The sequence below is a fragment of the Seriola aureovittata genome, chromosome 20, assembly GCF_021018895.1.
Source record: "Seriola aureovittata isolate HTS-2021-v1 ecotype China chromosome 20, ASM2101889v1, whole genome shotgun sequence".
NCBI classification, from domain to species: Eukaryota; Metazoa; Chordata; class Actinopteri; order Carangiformes; family Carangidae; genus Seriola; species Seriola aureovittata.
In genome coordinates, this window is record NC_079383.1 from 23,741,176 (window position 1) to 23,754,538 (window position 13,363).

The following is a 13,363-nucleotide window of genomic DNA, read 5'->3' on the forward strand; positions in this document are numbered from 1 at the left end:
AGAGACACAGGGAGAGAGAGACCTTTCTATTCTATAAAATGATTTGATTTTTTTTAAAACTTTATTTTGATTCTTTATTTTTATTATTGTATCATCTTATGTTTGACTTTTATCAAATTTATATTTCAACGTATTAAAATATGACAGAAAAAATAAATGATACATGAAACCTAAAAAATATAATGTAAATTAAATAATTTAAAAAAACAAACATTTTACTCCATACACGAATGAATCAGATATTTTTAATATATAAACATACACATTTTACTATTTTGAGTATTTCATGTGTTAAACTTATATGTTCAGAGGATGTTTATATGTCATAATATATTTGACATATTCAACATCACTCTATATACGTATATTACATTTTTGTATTACGTCTCTGCTTCTGGTACCTTTGATTTTTATATTTAATTTTTATATCATTTCATGTTTTTCATACAATGTTCATTTAAATTTAATCTGTTTAATATTTTATTTTTTTCATTTACAACAAAAATTTCAATCATTTTTGTTTTTTTGTAAATTGTGTCTGTACAATATCTTCTGTATATATTTTATTTCAAACTAACAAGGCACAAATGTAGTTATTTTTATTTGTTCTTTATATTGCTTTTTTTATTTTCCATATATTTTTAATGTCACATTATTTCCATCACTGTAGTTGTATTTTCTCTTTTAATTCAGTAATTTATTTAATTTTCATTAATGACATTGTATTTATTTATTTCACTAATGTGACCATTAAAATATCATGCATTTTATTTCCTGATAATTGAAAATGCTGAGCTTCTCTTCACTCATGTCTTCACTGTAATCTCAGTGCTGCCCTCTGCTGGTCGCTCAGCTCTCGAAGAACACACATCTGTGTGTCAGTGGAAAGAATCCTGGTCAGTGAACTCACCAGAGATTTTCAAAATCAAACTACTTCCTGTGAGCTGCAGCAGAAGAGTCACAATGTTCACACCAGGTCAGAAAGAACAGTTTTATTTCATGTTATCATCATCATCATCATCATCATCATCATCATCATCATCATCACTGTGGCTACATCTCAGTAAGAGAAGAAGTCAACACTGTTCTTCAGGTGTAAATGAAGCTGAACAAACAGAAACAATCTGGGTTTGTGTTTAAATTAAAAAACACAAGTTTGCAGATGTGTCGTGTGAGTGAGTGAGTGAGTGAGTGAGTGAGTGAGTGAGTGAGTGAGTGAGTGAGTGAGGGAGTGAGTGAGTGTTAATAAGACAGTGTGACTCTGTCTGCGTGGACCTTTAAATGAACACTGCTCTGAAACAAAGTGCTGCATTCAGTCCTTTGTTGCTCTCTGCTGTCGTCTGCAGGACACACTCAAGAACAGCAGCCCAACCCAGGAGAGAGGATACTACTTCTACTGATCAATAATAATAATAATAATAATAATAATAATAATAATAAATAATAATAAAGACAATTGAAAGAAAAATCCATAGAAAACAGAAACTAAAGTAAAATAAAATGGATGAAATGATTGAAATTGATTTCACGAAACTAGAATGAGGAGTAGATTTTTGTTGATTTGTTTGTTTTCAAATGTACAGTTGGTGAAATACACCACATGGCCAAAAGTAGTAGTAGTGCAGGGAAGAAAACTAGAGAGGTTTGTTTTTTACCTTTCCTGTGTTAGCATGACATGAAGCAGCTGACTGGTCTGAACAGAGCCCTGACCTCCACTACACAGACAAGTTTAAAACAGTGCACAGATGAAGTCCTACAGCTGTCCCACATCTTAATGCTGGGCTCATAAGTCTGTTTGTTTAGATGAATGAAACATGTCTGAATGAGCTAGAAGAAAATTAACTCATGTTGCAAACTGGATTAGCCAACATCAGAAACCAGAAAACACTCAGATGCTCAGAGGTCCACGTACTTTTAGACATGTAATATAAAGGTGTCAAAGGCCTGGAGACAGTTTGTTTTCTCTTTGTCTTACCAGGGTAAAAGCAGAGTCTACAGAGAGGAAACACTGGTGTCTACTGTCAATCATCATCAACATCCAAATGTTCCAGGTAGTTAAAAGTCCCACCCCCAACTCTATCCAGCTCTCAGGTAGTTGAAGAGGGCAGTGAGACCCCCCTCCAGCACCTCCTTCACAGGCTTCAGCAGCGGGTTGTGGACGATGTGGAGTCCTTTATCCAGAGGATGACATGCTAACTTCTCCAGACGGGACAACTGGTGCATCTCCTGAACACACCACCATCATCATCATAATCAGCATCTTCATCATCACCATCATTACCATCTTCATCACCATCATCATCACCACCATCATTACCATCTTCAACATCATCACCATCTTCATCATCATCATCACCACCATCATCATCATGATGATGATCATCATCACCATCTTCATCATCCTCATCCTCATTTTCTTCATCATCATCATCACCATCTTCTTTACCATCATCATCATCATCACCATCATCATCATCACCATCATGACCATCATCACCATCATCACCATCATCATGACCATCATCACAATCTTCATCATCATCACCATCATCACCATCATTACTATCTTCATCACCACCATCTTCATCATCATCACCATCATCATCACCATCAACATCATCACCATCACAATCATCACCATCATCAGACGTTTTTCAAACAGATCAATGAATTTGTTCTTTACCTGTGGAACATCTTTTATGTCATTAAAGTCCAGGTTCAGCAACTCCAACCTAGATCACATCAAATCAGATCAAATCATCAAATCAGATCATATCAGTTGTTTACTGCTGCTGTCTGCAGTGTCCAATCCTGTGGTTTGCTGATGTGTGGGGGCTGGCTGCTGTGTTTACCTGGTGAGGTCTTGCTCTGGTGTAAGGCACAGGTCATGTTACCTGATGAAGGAGTGGTTAGCTGTGGAACTGTGGCTGTCTGGTGAGGTGAAGTTACCTAGTGAGGTGCGGTGAGGTTACCTGTTGTGGTGAGGTTAACTGGTGAGGTGAAGTTACCTGATGAATTGAGGTTATCTGGTGAGGTGAGATTACCTGGTGTGGTTAGGTTACCTGGTGAGGTGAGGTTACCTGATGAAGTGAGGCTACCTGGTGATGTGAGGTTACCTGGTTAAGTGAGGTTACCTGGTAAGGTGAGGTTACCTGGTGAGGCAGCAGAGAGCCTTGGGAAGCGAGTGGAGGCTGTTTCCCTCCACGATGAGGATCTGGAGCTCCACCAGAGCCTGGATGTTCTCTGCTAGGTTCTCCAGACGGTTACAGGCCAGGTGGAGGAACACCTGCAGGGACAGAGGAGATGACAGTCAGGTGAAAGGGAGGTGATGCATCAAACAAACCAACCAATAAGCCTCTGGTTACAGGATCCTGGTCACCTCCTGGTGGAGAAGCCTGGTTCAATACTTGACCTTCACTAAAGTTCTCTGTGAACGTACCAGAGCCTTCATGTTGTAGACGCAGCCCGGGATATGAGCAATGTGGTTGTGGCTGAGGTTTAGTTTCCTCAGTCTGGTCAGACTGGACAGAGAAGCAGGCAGTGAGGACAGCTGGTTGTTGGCTAAACTCAGGACCTGTTAGAGGGAGGAACAGAAGGAACAGAAGGAACAGAAGGAAGAATAGGAGCTGAAGGAACAGTAGGAACAGAAGGAACAATAGGAACAGAAGGAAGAATAGGAGCAGAAGGAACAGTAGGAACAGAAGGAACAATAGGAACAGAAGGAACAGAAGGAACAGAAGGAAGAATAGGAACAGAAGGAACAGTAGGAACAGAAGGAAGAATAGGAACAGAAGGAACAGTAGGAACAGAAGGAAGAATAGGAGCAGAAGGAACAGTAGGAACAGAAGGAACAATAGAAGCAGTATAAACAGAAGGAAGAATAGGAGCAGTAGGAACAGTAGGAACAGAAGGAAGAATAGGAACAGAAGGAAGAATAGGAGCAGAAGGAACAGTAGGAACAGAAGGAACAATAGGAACAGAAGGAAGAATAGGAGCAGAAGGAACAGTAGGAACAGAAGGAACAATAGGAACAGAAGGAACAGAAGGAACAGAAGGAAGAATAGGAACAGAAGGAACAGTAGGAACAGAAGGAACAATAGGAACAGAAGGAACAGAAGGAACAGAAGGAAGAATAGGAACAGAAGGAACAATAGGAGCAGAAGGAACAGTAGGAACAGAAGGAACAATAGGAGCAGTATAAACAGAAGGAAGAATAGGAGCAGTAGGAACAGAAGGAACAGAAGGAAGAATAGGAACAGAAGGAACAGTAGGAACAGAAGGAACAATAGGAGCAGAAGGAACAGTAGGAACAGAAGGAACAATAGGAACAGAAGGAACAATAGGAACAGAAGGAACAGTAGGAACAGAAGGAACAATAGGAACAGAAGGAAGAATAGGAGCAGAAGGAACAGTAGGAACAGAAGGAACAATAGGAACAGAAGGAACAGAAGGAACAGAAGGAAGAATAGGAACAGAAGGAACAGTAGGAACAGAAGGAACAATAGGAACAGAAGGAACAGAAGGAAGAATAGGAACAGAAGGAACAGTAGGAACAGAAGGAAGAATAGGAACAGAAGGAACAGTAGGAACAGAAGGAAGAATAGGAGCAGAAGGAACAGTAGGAACAGAAGGAACAATAGGAGCAGTATAAACAGAAGGAAGAATAGGAGCAGTAGGAACAGTAGGAACAGAAGGAAGAATAGGAACAGAAGGAAGAATAGGAGCAGAAGGAACAGTAGGAACAGAAGGAAGAATAGGAGCAATATGAACAGAAGGAAGAATAGGAGCAGAAGGAACAGTAGGAACAGAAGGAACAATAGGAGCAGTATAAACAGAAGGAAGAATAGGAGCAGAAGGAACAGTAGGAACAGAAGGAACAATAGGAACAGAAGGAAGAATAGGAGCAGAAGGAACAGTAGGAACAGAAGGAACAATAGGAACAGAAGGAACAGAAGGAACAGAAGGAAGAATAGGAACAGAAGGAACAGTAGGAACAGAAGGAACAATAGGAACAGAAGGAACAGAAGGAACAGAAGGAAGAATAGGAACAGAAGGAACAATAGGAGCAGAAGGAACAGTAGGAACAGAAGGAACAATAGGAACAGAAGGAAGAATAGGAGCAGAAGGAACAGTAGGAACAGAAGGAACAATAGGAGCAATATGAACAGAAGGAAGAATAGGAGCAGAAGGAACAGTAGGAGCAATATGAACAGAAGGAACAGTAGGAGCAGTATAAACAGAAGGAAGAATAGGAGCAGAAGGAGCAGTAGGAACAGAAGGAACAATAGGAGCAATATGAACAGAAGGAACAATAGGAGCAATATGAACAGAAGGAAGAATAGGAGCAGAAGGAACAGAAGGAACAGAAGGAACAGTAGGAACAGAAGGAACAATAGGAGCAATATGAACAGAAGGAAGAATAGGAGCAGAAGGAACAGAAGGAACAGAAGGAACAGTAGGAACAGAAGGAACAATAGGAGCAATATGAACAGAAGGAACAGTAGGAGCAGTAGGAAAAGAAGGAAGAATAGGAGCAGAAGGAGCAGAAGGAGCAGAAGGACAGAAGGAACAATAGGAGCAGTATAAACAGAAGGAACAATAGGAGCAGAAGGACAGTAGGAACAGAAAGAAGAATAGGAGCAGAAGGACAGTAGGAACAAACAGTAGGAGCAGCAGGAGCAGTAGGAACCATAGTAGAAGTACTTTGAGCAGTACTTGTACCTCCAGTTGTGTACAGGCTCCCAGCTCCTCAGGAACTTCAGTCAGTCTGTTTCTGTAGGCAAATAAAACTCTGAGTCTCCTCAGATGCCCGATCTCTGCCGGCAGGCTGCTCAGCTGCAACAACACAACATAGAACAACAATAACAACACAACAACACAACAACACAACAGTAACAAACCAACACAACAACAACACCACCACCACAACAATATGACAACAGTGACACAACACAACAACACAACAACAATAATGTAACAACACAACACCAACACAACAGTACAACAACAACAGCAAAAACACGATGAGACAACGATACATCAATAACACCACAACAACACAATACAACAATAATAACACAACAGAACAACAACAACAACAATCCAGCAATAAGACAACAAGTTCAGCAGCAGGAGAGAGGAGTGAACAGTTTCTAAATGATAAAACTGTAGTAAAATCACTGCTATAACTATAATATAAATATATATTTCAGATGTTTTAAATGTCAGTTTGTTTCGTAACTACGTTCTGTAAAAGAACACTGAATGACACTGAGGCTGTGATGAGCAGAGTGGCCTGTGGGGGGTGCTGGCAGCTCTTTATTGTTGTTTGTCAACTGAAGGTTGAAAGAGGGAGGAAGGTGAAGAGAGGACAGGGGACAGAGACTGGATCCTGGTGGATTAGAAGGGGGGATTATAACCTTTATTTATCCAGGAGACACAGCAGCTGCTTGGGGGGGGGGGGTTCTGCCTTGCTCATTGGCACACTGACAGACTTGTACCTTAGCCTCTAAAGACGAGGAATTTAAAGGGTCATTCCACTGATTGTACACATAAAGGTCCTTCTCAGCCTTCAGAATAACCCTGACTAACTGCATTATGGGAAATGTAGACCTTCACCAAAGAGCTTTTGTTGCTGAAACCAGACCACAGACAGGATGCTGAAATCCTGGTCTTCCTCTCCATCCATCCATCCATCCATCCATCCATCTATCTCTCTACTGCATTGAAACAAACAGAACTTTTGGAATAAAGATGAAGTCCAGGGAGAGATTCACAGGTGTTTACAGAAGGACAGGTGTTTACCTGGTTGCCCCACAGGTTGAGGACCACCAGGTTGGAGAGCAGGGACAGCTGAGGAGGAAGGACCTTCAGACTGTTGAGAGACAGATTCAGTTTCTCCAATTCCAACAGCTCCCACAGTTCATCTGGGACATCCTGAACAACAGCAATGAAGAAGAATGAGCAAGAAAGCAGGAAGTGAGGTCACAGTAAGGTCACATTGAGAGCTGCTGCTGCTTCCTACTTAGGCCTGGACGCAGCAAGAAGCTTCAGAGTGTTGGTGACGTACTGAGTCTTACAGAGCTAAATAGCTGTACAGCTAACTGCTAACAAGCTAGCCTGCCTGTGGCTAGCACTAGCTCAGTCACTAAAGGGACAGTTAGCTCCCTCTGTGTGTGACTGTCGTGAACCATGTCTCAGGACTCATACCTTCAGTCCTCGGCGAGCCAGACTCAGGACTTTGTATCCAAACTGTTTGACGGTGAATCGTCTGATTCTGTCGGCTGACGTCAGACTGTCCTCCCTCCCTGCGCTCCTCTTCTCCTCCTTAGCTTCCTTCTTACACACTGCTCCTCCCATCCCTCCCTCCTCTTGTCTTTCTCCAAATCAGGAGACACCTCTTGTTTCTGTTCTCAGAGACAGAGACAAAAGTCTCCTGTCCAGACCGGTTTCTGCTGGATTTTACTGTCCAGGTAGAATCCAGAGTCCAGATGGAGGTCAACTGTCCAGAGAGATATCACAGGCTCCAAATAAATGGACTGTGTAGACACAACTCCTTCATGTTCTTCTGCTGTCTGTCCAGATGTTGTTCCATCGTCCAGATGTTGTCCTGGTGTTACTCCAGTGTCTCCACTCTGGGACCAGGACTCTGACTTAGCTCAGCAGGTTAGAACCAGACTCAGTTTCTTCAGCTGTTCGTCTCAGGTCTCCAGCTGTCGAGTAGAGAACAGTGTATTTCCTCAAAAAGATCAAAACCATTTAACTCAAACATGTTCAAAGTCTGGACAGTTTCCTGCCTCCTTAAACCTGCACACAAACAAACAAACAAACAAACAAATAAACAAACAAACAAACAAACAAACAAACAAACAGAGAGACTCTCACCTAACAAATCATCTGTCCTCTAAGAGACATAGAGACATGTCCAGTCCTGAAGGTTGAAGTTCATTTCAGGTGTAAACCAGGAGTCACCTGATCAGCTGATTGATCAGCTGACTAATCAGCTGACTGAGTGATCAATCAGCTCACTGTGATTCTAACAGACTGTCTGATGGACTGTTCAGACAGAGAAGAAGAAACTCTAAGGGCGAGCACCGACAGACAGAGAGACACACACACACAAACACACACACACACAGCTGCTGCTGTCAGTCAGTCTAACCCACTGTCTGAATCTACCTCCCTGATCCTCTACACTGGGGTAAAACATGCAGAGGGTCTGAGTTCAGACCTCAGACCTGAAGACCTCAGGTCAAAACCAGACGAGGGTCTTTCAGTACAAGGTCCATAAGTTCAGACTGGTCCAGTTCATCTCAGAGTCCAAAGTCCTGAGGATGGGAGGACACGATCAGCTGGTTTCAGACTGACAACAGCAGCTTCAACACCTGGACACAACACTTGTTCCTGCCTGTGGACAGTGAGGAGCAGACGTCCGTTTCAGTGTTTTCTCTGTTCCGTCCAATCACCCCCCCCACCACCACCACCACCCTCTGCCCCTGCAGAGACACTTTCTCTTTAGAGAAATATAAACACGTGTCATCAGCAGACAGACAGGTTAATGCAGTTCAGGACCACATCCTACAGACCACAACAGCTCTGTGATACTGGACCTGGGGTGTGTGTGTGTGTGAGAGAGAGAGAGTGTAGAGTTACACATCCAGAGGAGGTGAATGTAGCACCTTCTAATTTCAGTCTAATAATAACTGAGACACAGCTGCAGCTTCACTCTATAACTTCCTGATACTGAAGCTGCGACTCAAACAAACACAAGGTGAACTTATAGATATATAAACAAACATATGAATTACATATAAACTGTGTATGATCAGTGTCTGTCACATGGAAACAGTTAGAGCTGGAGGGAACTTCAGAATAAGATATAATATATACGCTGATGAGAAGACGTCTTTGCAGCTTCCTTCCTTTGACACTCATTTTGGCATGTTTGTCGTGAGCTGTAGCTCTGTATGAACAAAGAAAAAGTTCTGATGAGAAAAATTAGTTTTATTCTGAAAGTCGCCACTGCAGAAAGGAAAAGGAAGTGAAAAAAACAGTCATATAAGTTTTGTGTTAGATAAAGAGGTTGTGTTGAATGTTGTCAGTCTCAGCAGCACCACCTGCTGACCAAAATAGAAACTGACAGCTGATTCGGCTGGAGTGAAACTGAGGTCAGGGCTGATTTGATCTGATCTGATCTGATCTGCCACCTCACACTCACTCAGGTTAATCAATGATATGACTGATATCAGAGGGGGAGGAGACTCACCTGTGTCTGGAGGTAACCTGGTACCATTCACTCCAGAGCTGCTGTTTAAATCAGCTGGTCTGGTCTGCATTTTGTGTCTTAGTTAGCAATTAATACGTTTTTAAATCCCTGACTTTACATTAATTCTGTACTACCAGGCTTTGTGAATGTTTGCTCTCAGGGACTCACTTCAAAGTCATGGCCTCAGCTCTGAGGTCCAATCCCTCCCATCTGAGATAGCTGGACCTGAGGGGAAGCAAGCTGCAGGATTCAGGAGTGAAGGATCTGTGTGGTGGACTGGAGAGTCCAGACTATAGTCTGGAGACTCTGGGGCCAGACATCACCTAACTAGCTCTTTGATGATATATATCAAGTAATTAAAATTTAAAGAGGGAAATATGATGCTGGTTTACACCAAGACTGAATCCAAATGTCCTGTTGTAGTTGTAGGTGTAGCTGTAGTTGTAGCATTGATGTACAGTGGGGCAAAAAAGTATTTAGTCAGCCACCAATTGTGCAAGTTCTCCCACTTAAAAAGATGAGAGGCCTGTAATTTTCATCATAGGTATACCTCAACTATGAGAGACAAAATGAGAAAAAAAAAAAAAAAAAATCCAGAAAATCACATTGTCTGTTTTTAAAGAATTTATTTGCAAATTATGGTGGAAAATAAATATTTGGTCAATAACAAAAGTTCATCTCAATACTTTGTTATATATCCTTTGTTGGCAATGACAGAGGTCAAACGTTTTCTGTAAGTCTTCACAAGGTTTTCACACTGTTGCTGGTATTTTGGCTCATTCCTCCACACAGATCTCCTCTAGAGCAGTGATGTTTTGGGGCTGTCGCTGGGCAACACGGACTGTCAACCCCCTCCAAAGATTTTCTATGGGGTTGAGATCTGGAGACTGGCTAGGCCACTCCAGGACCTTGAAATGCTTCTTACGAAGCCACTCCTTCGTTGCCCTGGCGGTGTGTTTGGGATCATTGTCATGCTGAAAGACCCAGCCACGTTTCATCTTCAGTGCTCTTGCTGATGGAAGGAGGTTTTCACTCAACGATACATGGCCCCATTCATTCTTTCCTTTACACGGATCAGTCGTCCTGGTCCCTTTGCAGAAAAACAGCCCCAAAGCATGGTGTTTCCACCCCCATGCTTCACAGTAGGTATGGTGTTCTTTGGATGAAACTCAGCATTATTTCTTCTCCAAACATGACAAGTTGAGTTTTTACCAAAAAGTTCTATTTTGGTTTCATCTGACAGTCTCCCAATCCTCTTATGGATCATCCAAATGCTCTCTAGCAAACTTCAGACGGGCCTGGACATGTACTGGCTTGGACATGTACTGGCTTAAGCAGGGGGACACGTCTGGCACTGCAGGATTTGAGTCCCTGGCGGCGTAGTGTGTTACTGATGGTAGCCTTTGTTACTTTTGTCCCAGCTCTCTGCAGGTCATTCACTAGGTCCCCCTGTGTGGTTATTGGATTTTTGCTCACCGTTCTTGTGATCATTTTGACCCCACGGGGTGAGATCTTGCGTGGAGCCCCAGATCGAGGGAGATTATCAGTGGTCTTGTATGTATTCCATTTTCTAATAATTGCTCCCACAGTTGATTTCTTCACACCAAGCTGCTTACCTATTGCAGATTCAGTCTTCCCAGCCTGGTGCAGGTCTAGAGTTTAGTTTCTGGTGTCCTTTGACAGCTCTTTGGTCTTGGCCATAGTGGAGTTTGGAGTGTGACTGTTTGAGGTTGTGGACAGGTGTCTTTTATACTGATAACGAGTTCAAACAGGTGCCATTAATACAGGTAACGAGTGGAGGACAGAGGAGCCTCTTAAAGAAGAAGTTACAAGTCTGTGAGAGCCAGAAATCTTGCTTGTTTGTAGGTGACCAAATATTTATTTTACAGTGGAATTTACCAATTAATTCATTAAAAATCCTACAATGTGATTTCCTGGATTCTTTCCCCCCATTCTGTCTCTCATAGTTGAAGTGTACCTATGATGAAAATTACAGGCCTCTCTCATCTTTTTAAGTGGGAGAACTTGCACAATTGGTGGCTGACTAGATACTTTTTTGCCCCACTCTAGCTGTAGTTGTATCTGTATTGTTGATGTAGCTGTAGTTGTAGAATTGTTTTAGCTGTAGTTGTAGCTGTAGTGTTGATGTAGCTGTAGTTGTAGAATTGTTCTAGCTGTAGTTGTAGCTGTAGTGTTGATGTAGCTGTAGTTGTAGAATTGTTGTAGCTGTAGTTGTAGCTGTAGTGTTGTTGTAGCTGTAGCGTTGTTGTGATGTGACTCTTGAGAGGTTTAGAATAAGTCAGACTTTGTTTGTGAGACTTTCTAACTTGGCAGAAGTCAAACTAAAACCACAGACCGATCTAACATCAAACCAGTTTATCTGCAGCTGGACTGAGTCTGATTTTGTTAAATGTTTAATTCTTTATTCAGGTTGAGTTCCTGCAGTTTGTCAGAGATCAGCTGTTCTTCTCTGACCTCAGTTCTGAAGTCCAGCCCCTACCATCTGAGAGAACTGGACCAATGGAGTCACAATGACCTGCAGGACACAGGAGTGAAGGATCCTGTGTGGTGGACTGGAGAGTCCAGACTGTAGACTGGAGACTCTGAGGTCAGTTTAGTTACAAAAAAAATGTGACTAGCTGGAGAAGTTAAACGTTCGGACTACAGCAGGAATTCAACAAATCATTTGTAAAATGAAATTCATCTGATGTAATGGACAAAAAGGATCCCACTGATTTTAGATGTGACAGAATTACATGGAGCCCTCAGTGAAACTGACTGTTCATCCTGTAATTACAGACTTCATCACCAGAGAGCTGCCATTCACCTCTGGCCTCAACTCTCAGCTCTCAGCTCCAACCCTTGTTGTAGCTGGACCTGAGCTACAACAAGCTGCAGGACTTGGGAGTGAGGATGCTGTCTGCTGGATTGCAGAGTCCAAACCGTGGACTGCAGACTCTGACGTAGAGTCTCCAGTCTCACGATACACTGATTTTTGTGTAAGTTTGGGATCTGACAGCAATACAGTTTGTGAAAATGCTCTCCTCTTGGCAGGTTAAGATGTTTGTCTGATCACAGAGATCAGTTGTTCTTCTCTGGCCTCAGCTCTAAAGTCTGACCCCTCCCCTTTGAGACACCTGGACCTGAGTCTTAACAAGCTGCAGGATTCAGGAGTGAAGGATCTGTGTGGTTTTCTGGAGAGTCCAGACTGTAGACTGAGGTACAGAATCTTTTTTTCCTCAGAGCAGAATCTGAAAATCAATGATAATTACCCTAACCCTGAAAACCAACCCCTCCCATCTGAAACACCTGGACCTGTGTTTAAAAAAAAAAAAAAAAAAAAAAAAAAAAAGCTGCAGGACTATTAAAATTGGTGTCTGAGAGTGCACACTGCAGACTGTAGACTAGGAGATCAGTAGAGGTTGGACCATCAAAGAGGTGAAACCAGACACTGAGTGACTTTTCGTGTAGCTCTCTTTCTCTCCATTTAAGTAGTCATTTACAGGTTCTACAACAGTTTAACTGCATCCTCAGTCATGGATCAAAGGTACAGACAAATATTTCCACCTGGCCATGATCAAACTTCTGTGTATAAGTGAACCTGGGCTGTGGAGACATTGTTCATCTGGGTATGTATTCATCACAGATGTCAATACCACTTCCTTCCTTTGTCATTCCTTCTTCCATTTTTTCATTCATTACTTCTTTCCCTCTTCACATTTCCCTATAATCTACATTTCTTCCCTTGTTTCCTGCTTCCATGTGTTTATGTTCCACTTCCATAACAACAATTCTATCATATGAAATTATAATGACCTATTTATCACCCGAGTCTCTAACACATCTTCAATCATATCACTAGTCATTGTACCACAGACAACACCCTAGAAACTACCAAGAAGCACAGAGCAACCTGCTTCTACCTCAAAAAGGTCTAGCGACTGGAAGTCTTCATGATTCTCATGAACCTAACATGTATTTAATTCATTTTTAAACCAGAGAACTGATCTGACAAGGATGATTACAATCTATCAAGAAATATGTTGGAACTGAACGTACCAGAACACCTGATAACTGAGCGTTTTCTGTTAGCGCTGC

The 13,363-nt window shown here is 42.0% G+C and overlaps 1 protein-coding gene across 2 annotated transcripts; it reads right to left on the minus strand.

Moving 5' to 3' along the window:
• Window positions 1-977: 977 nt before the first annotated feature.
• Window positions 978-8,562, minus strand: LOC130160960 (leucine-rich repeat-containing protein 30-like). 2 transcript variants are annotated; one of them, XM_056363801.1, is made up of 8 exons: window positions 7,885-8,558; window positions 7,210-7,712; window positions 6,805-6,936; window positions 5,722-5,835; window positions 3,440-3,574; window positions 3,153-3,286; window positions 2,684-2,732; window positions 978-2,226 (listed from the first exon to the last, which is right to left on the minus strand). In XM_056363801.1, the coding sequence occupies exons 2-8, from the start codon at window positions 7,357-7,359 to the stop codon at window positions 2,077-2,079; spliced, it is 864 nt and encodes a 287-aa protein (XP_056219776.1). In that variant the 5' UTR covers window positions 7,360-7,712; window positions 7,885-8,558; the 3' UTR covers window positions 978-2,076. The 2 variants fall into 2 exon arrangements, with proteins under 2 accessions (XP_056219776.1, XP_056219777.1); XM_056363802.1 differs by lacking the exon at window positions 5,722-5,835 and having other exon boundaries at window positions 7,885-8,562.
• Window positions 8,563-13,363: the final 4,801 nt, after the last annotated feature.

Excerpts from the sequence above, each read along its gene's own strand:
- LOC130160960 (XM_056363801.1), bottom strand. The coding sequence starts at position 7,359 with ATGGGAGGAGCAGTGTGTAAGAAGGAAGCTAAGGAGGAGAAGAGGAGC. Across the intron at positions 3,287-3,439 it reads TCTACAACATGAAGGCTCTG|GTGTTCCTCCACCTGGCCTG; the intron begins GTACGTTCACAG and ends CTGTCCCTGCAG. Across the intron at positions 2,733-3,152 it reads GCTCTCTGCTGCCTCACCAG|GTTGGAGTTGCTGAACCTGG; the intron begins GTAACCTCACCT and ends GATGTGATCTAG.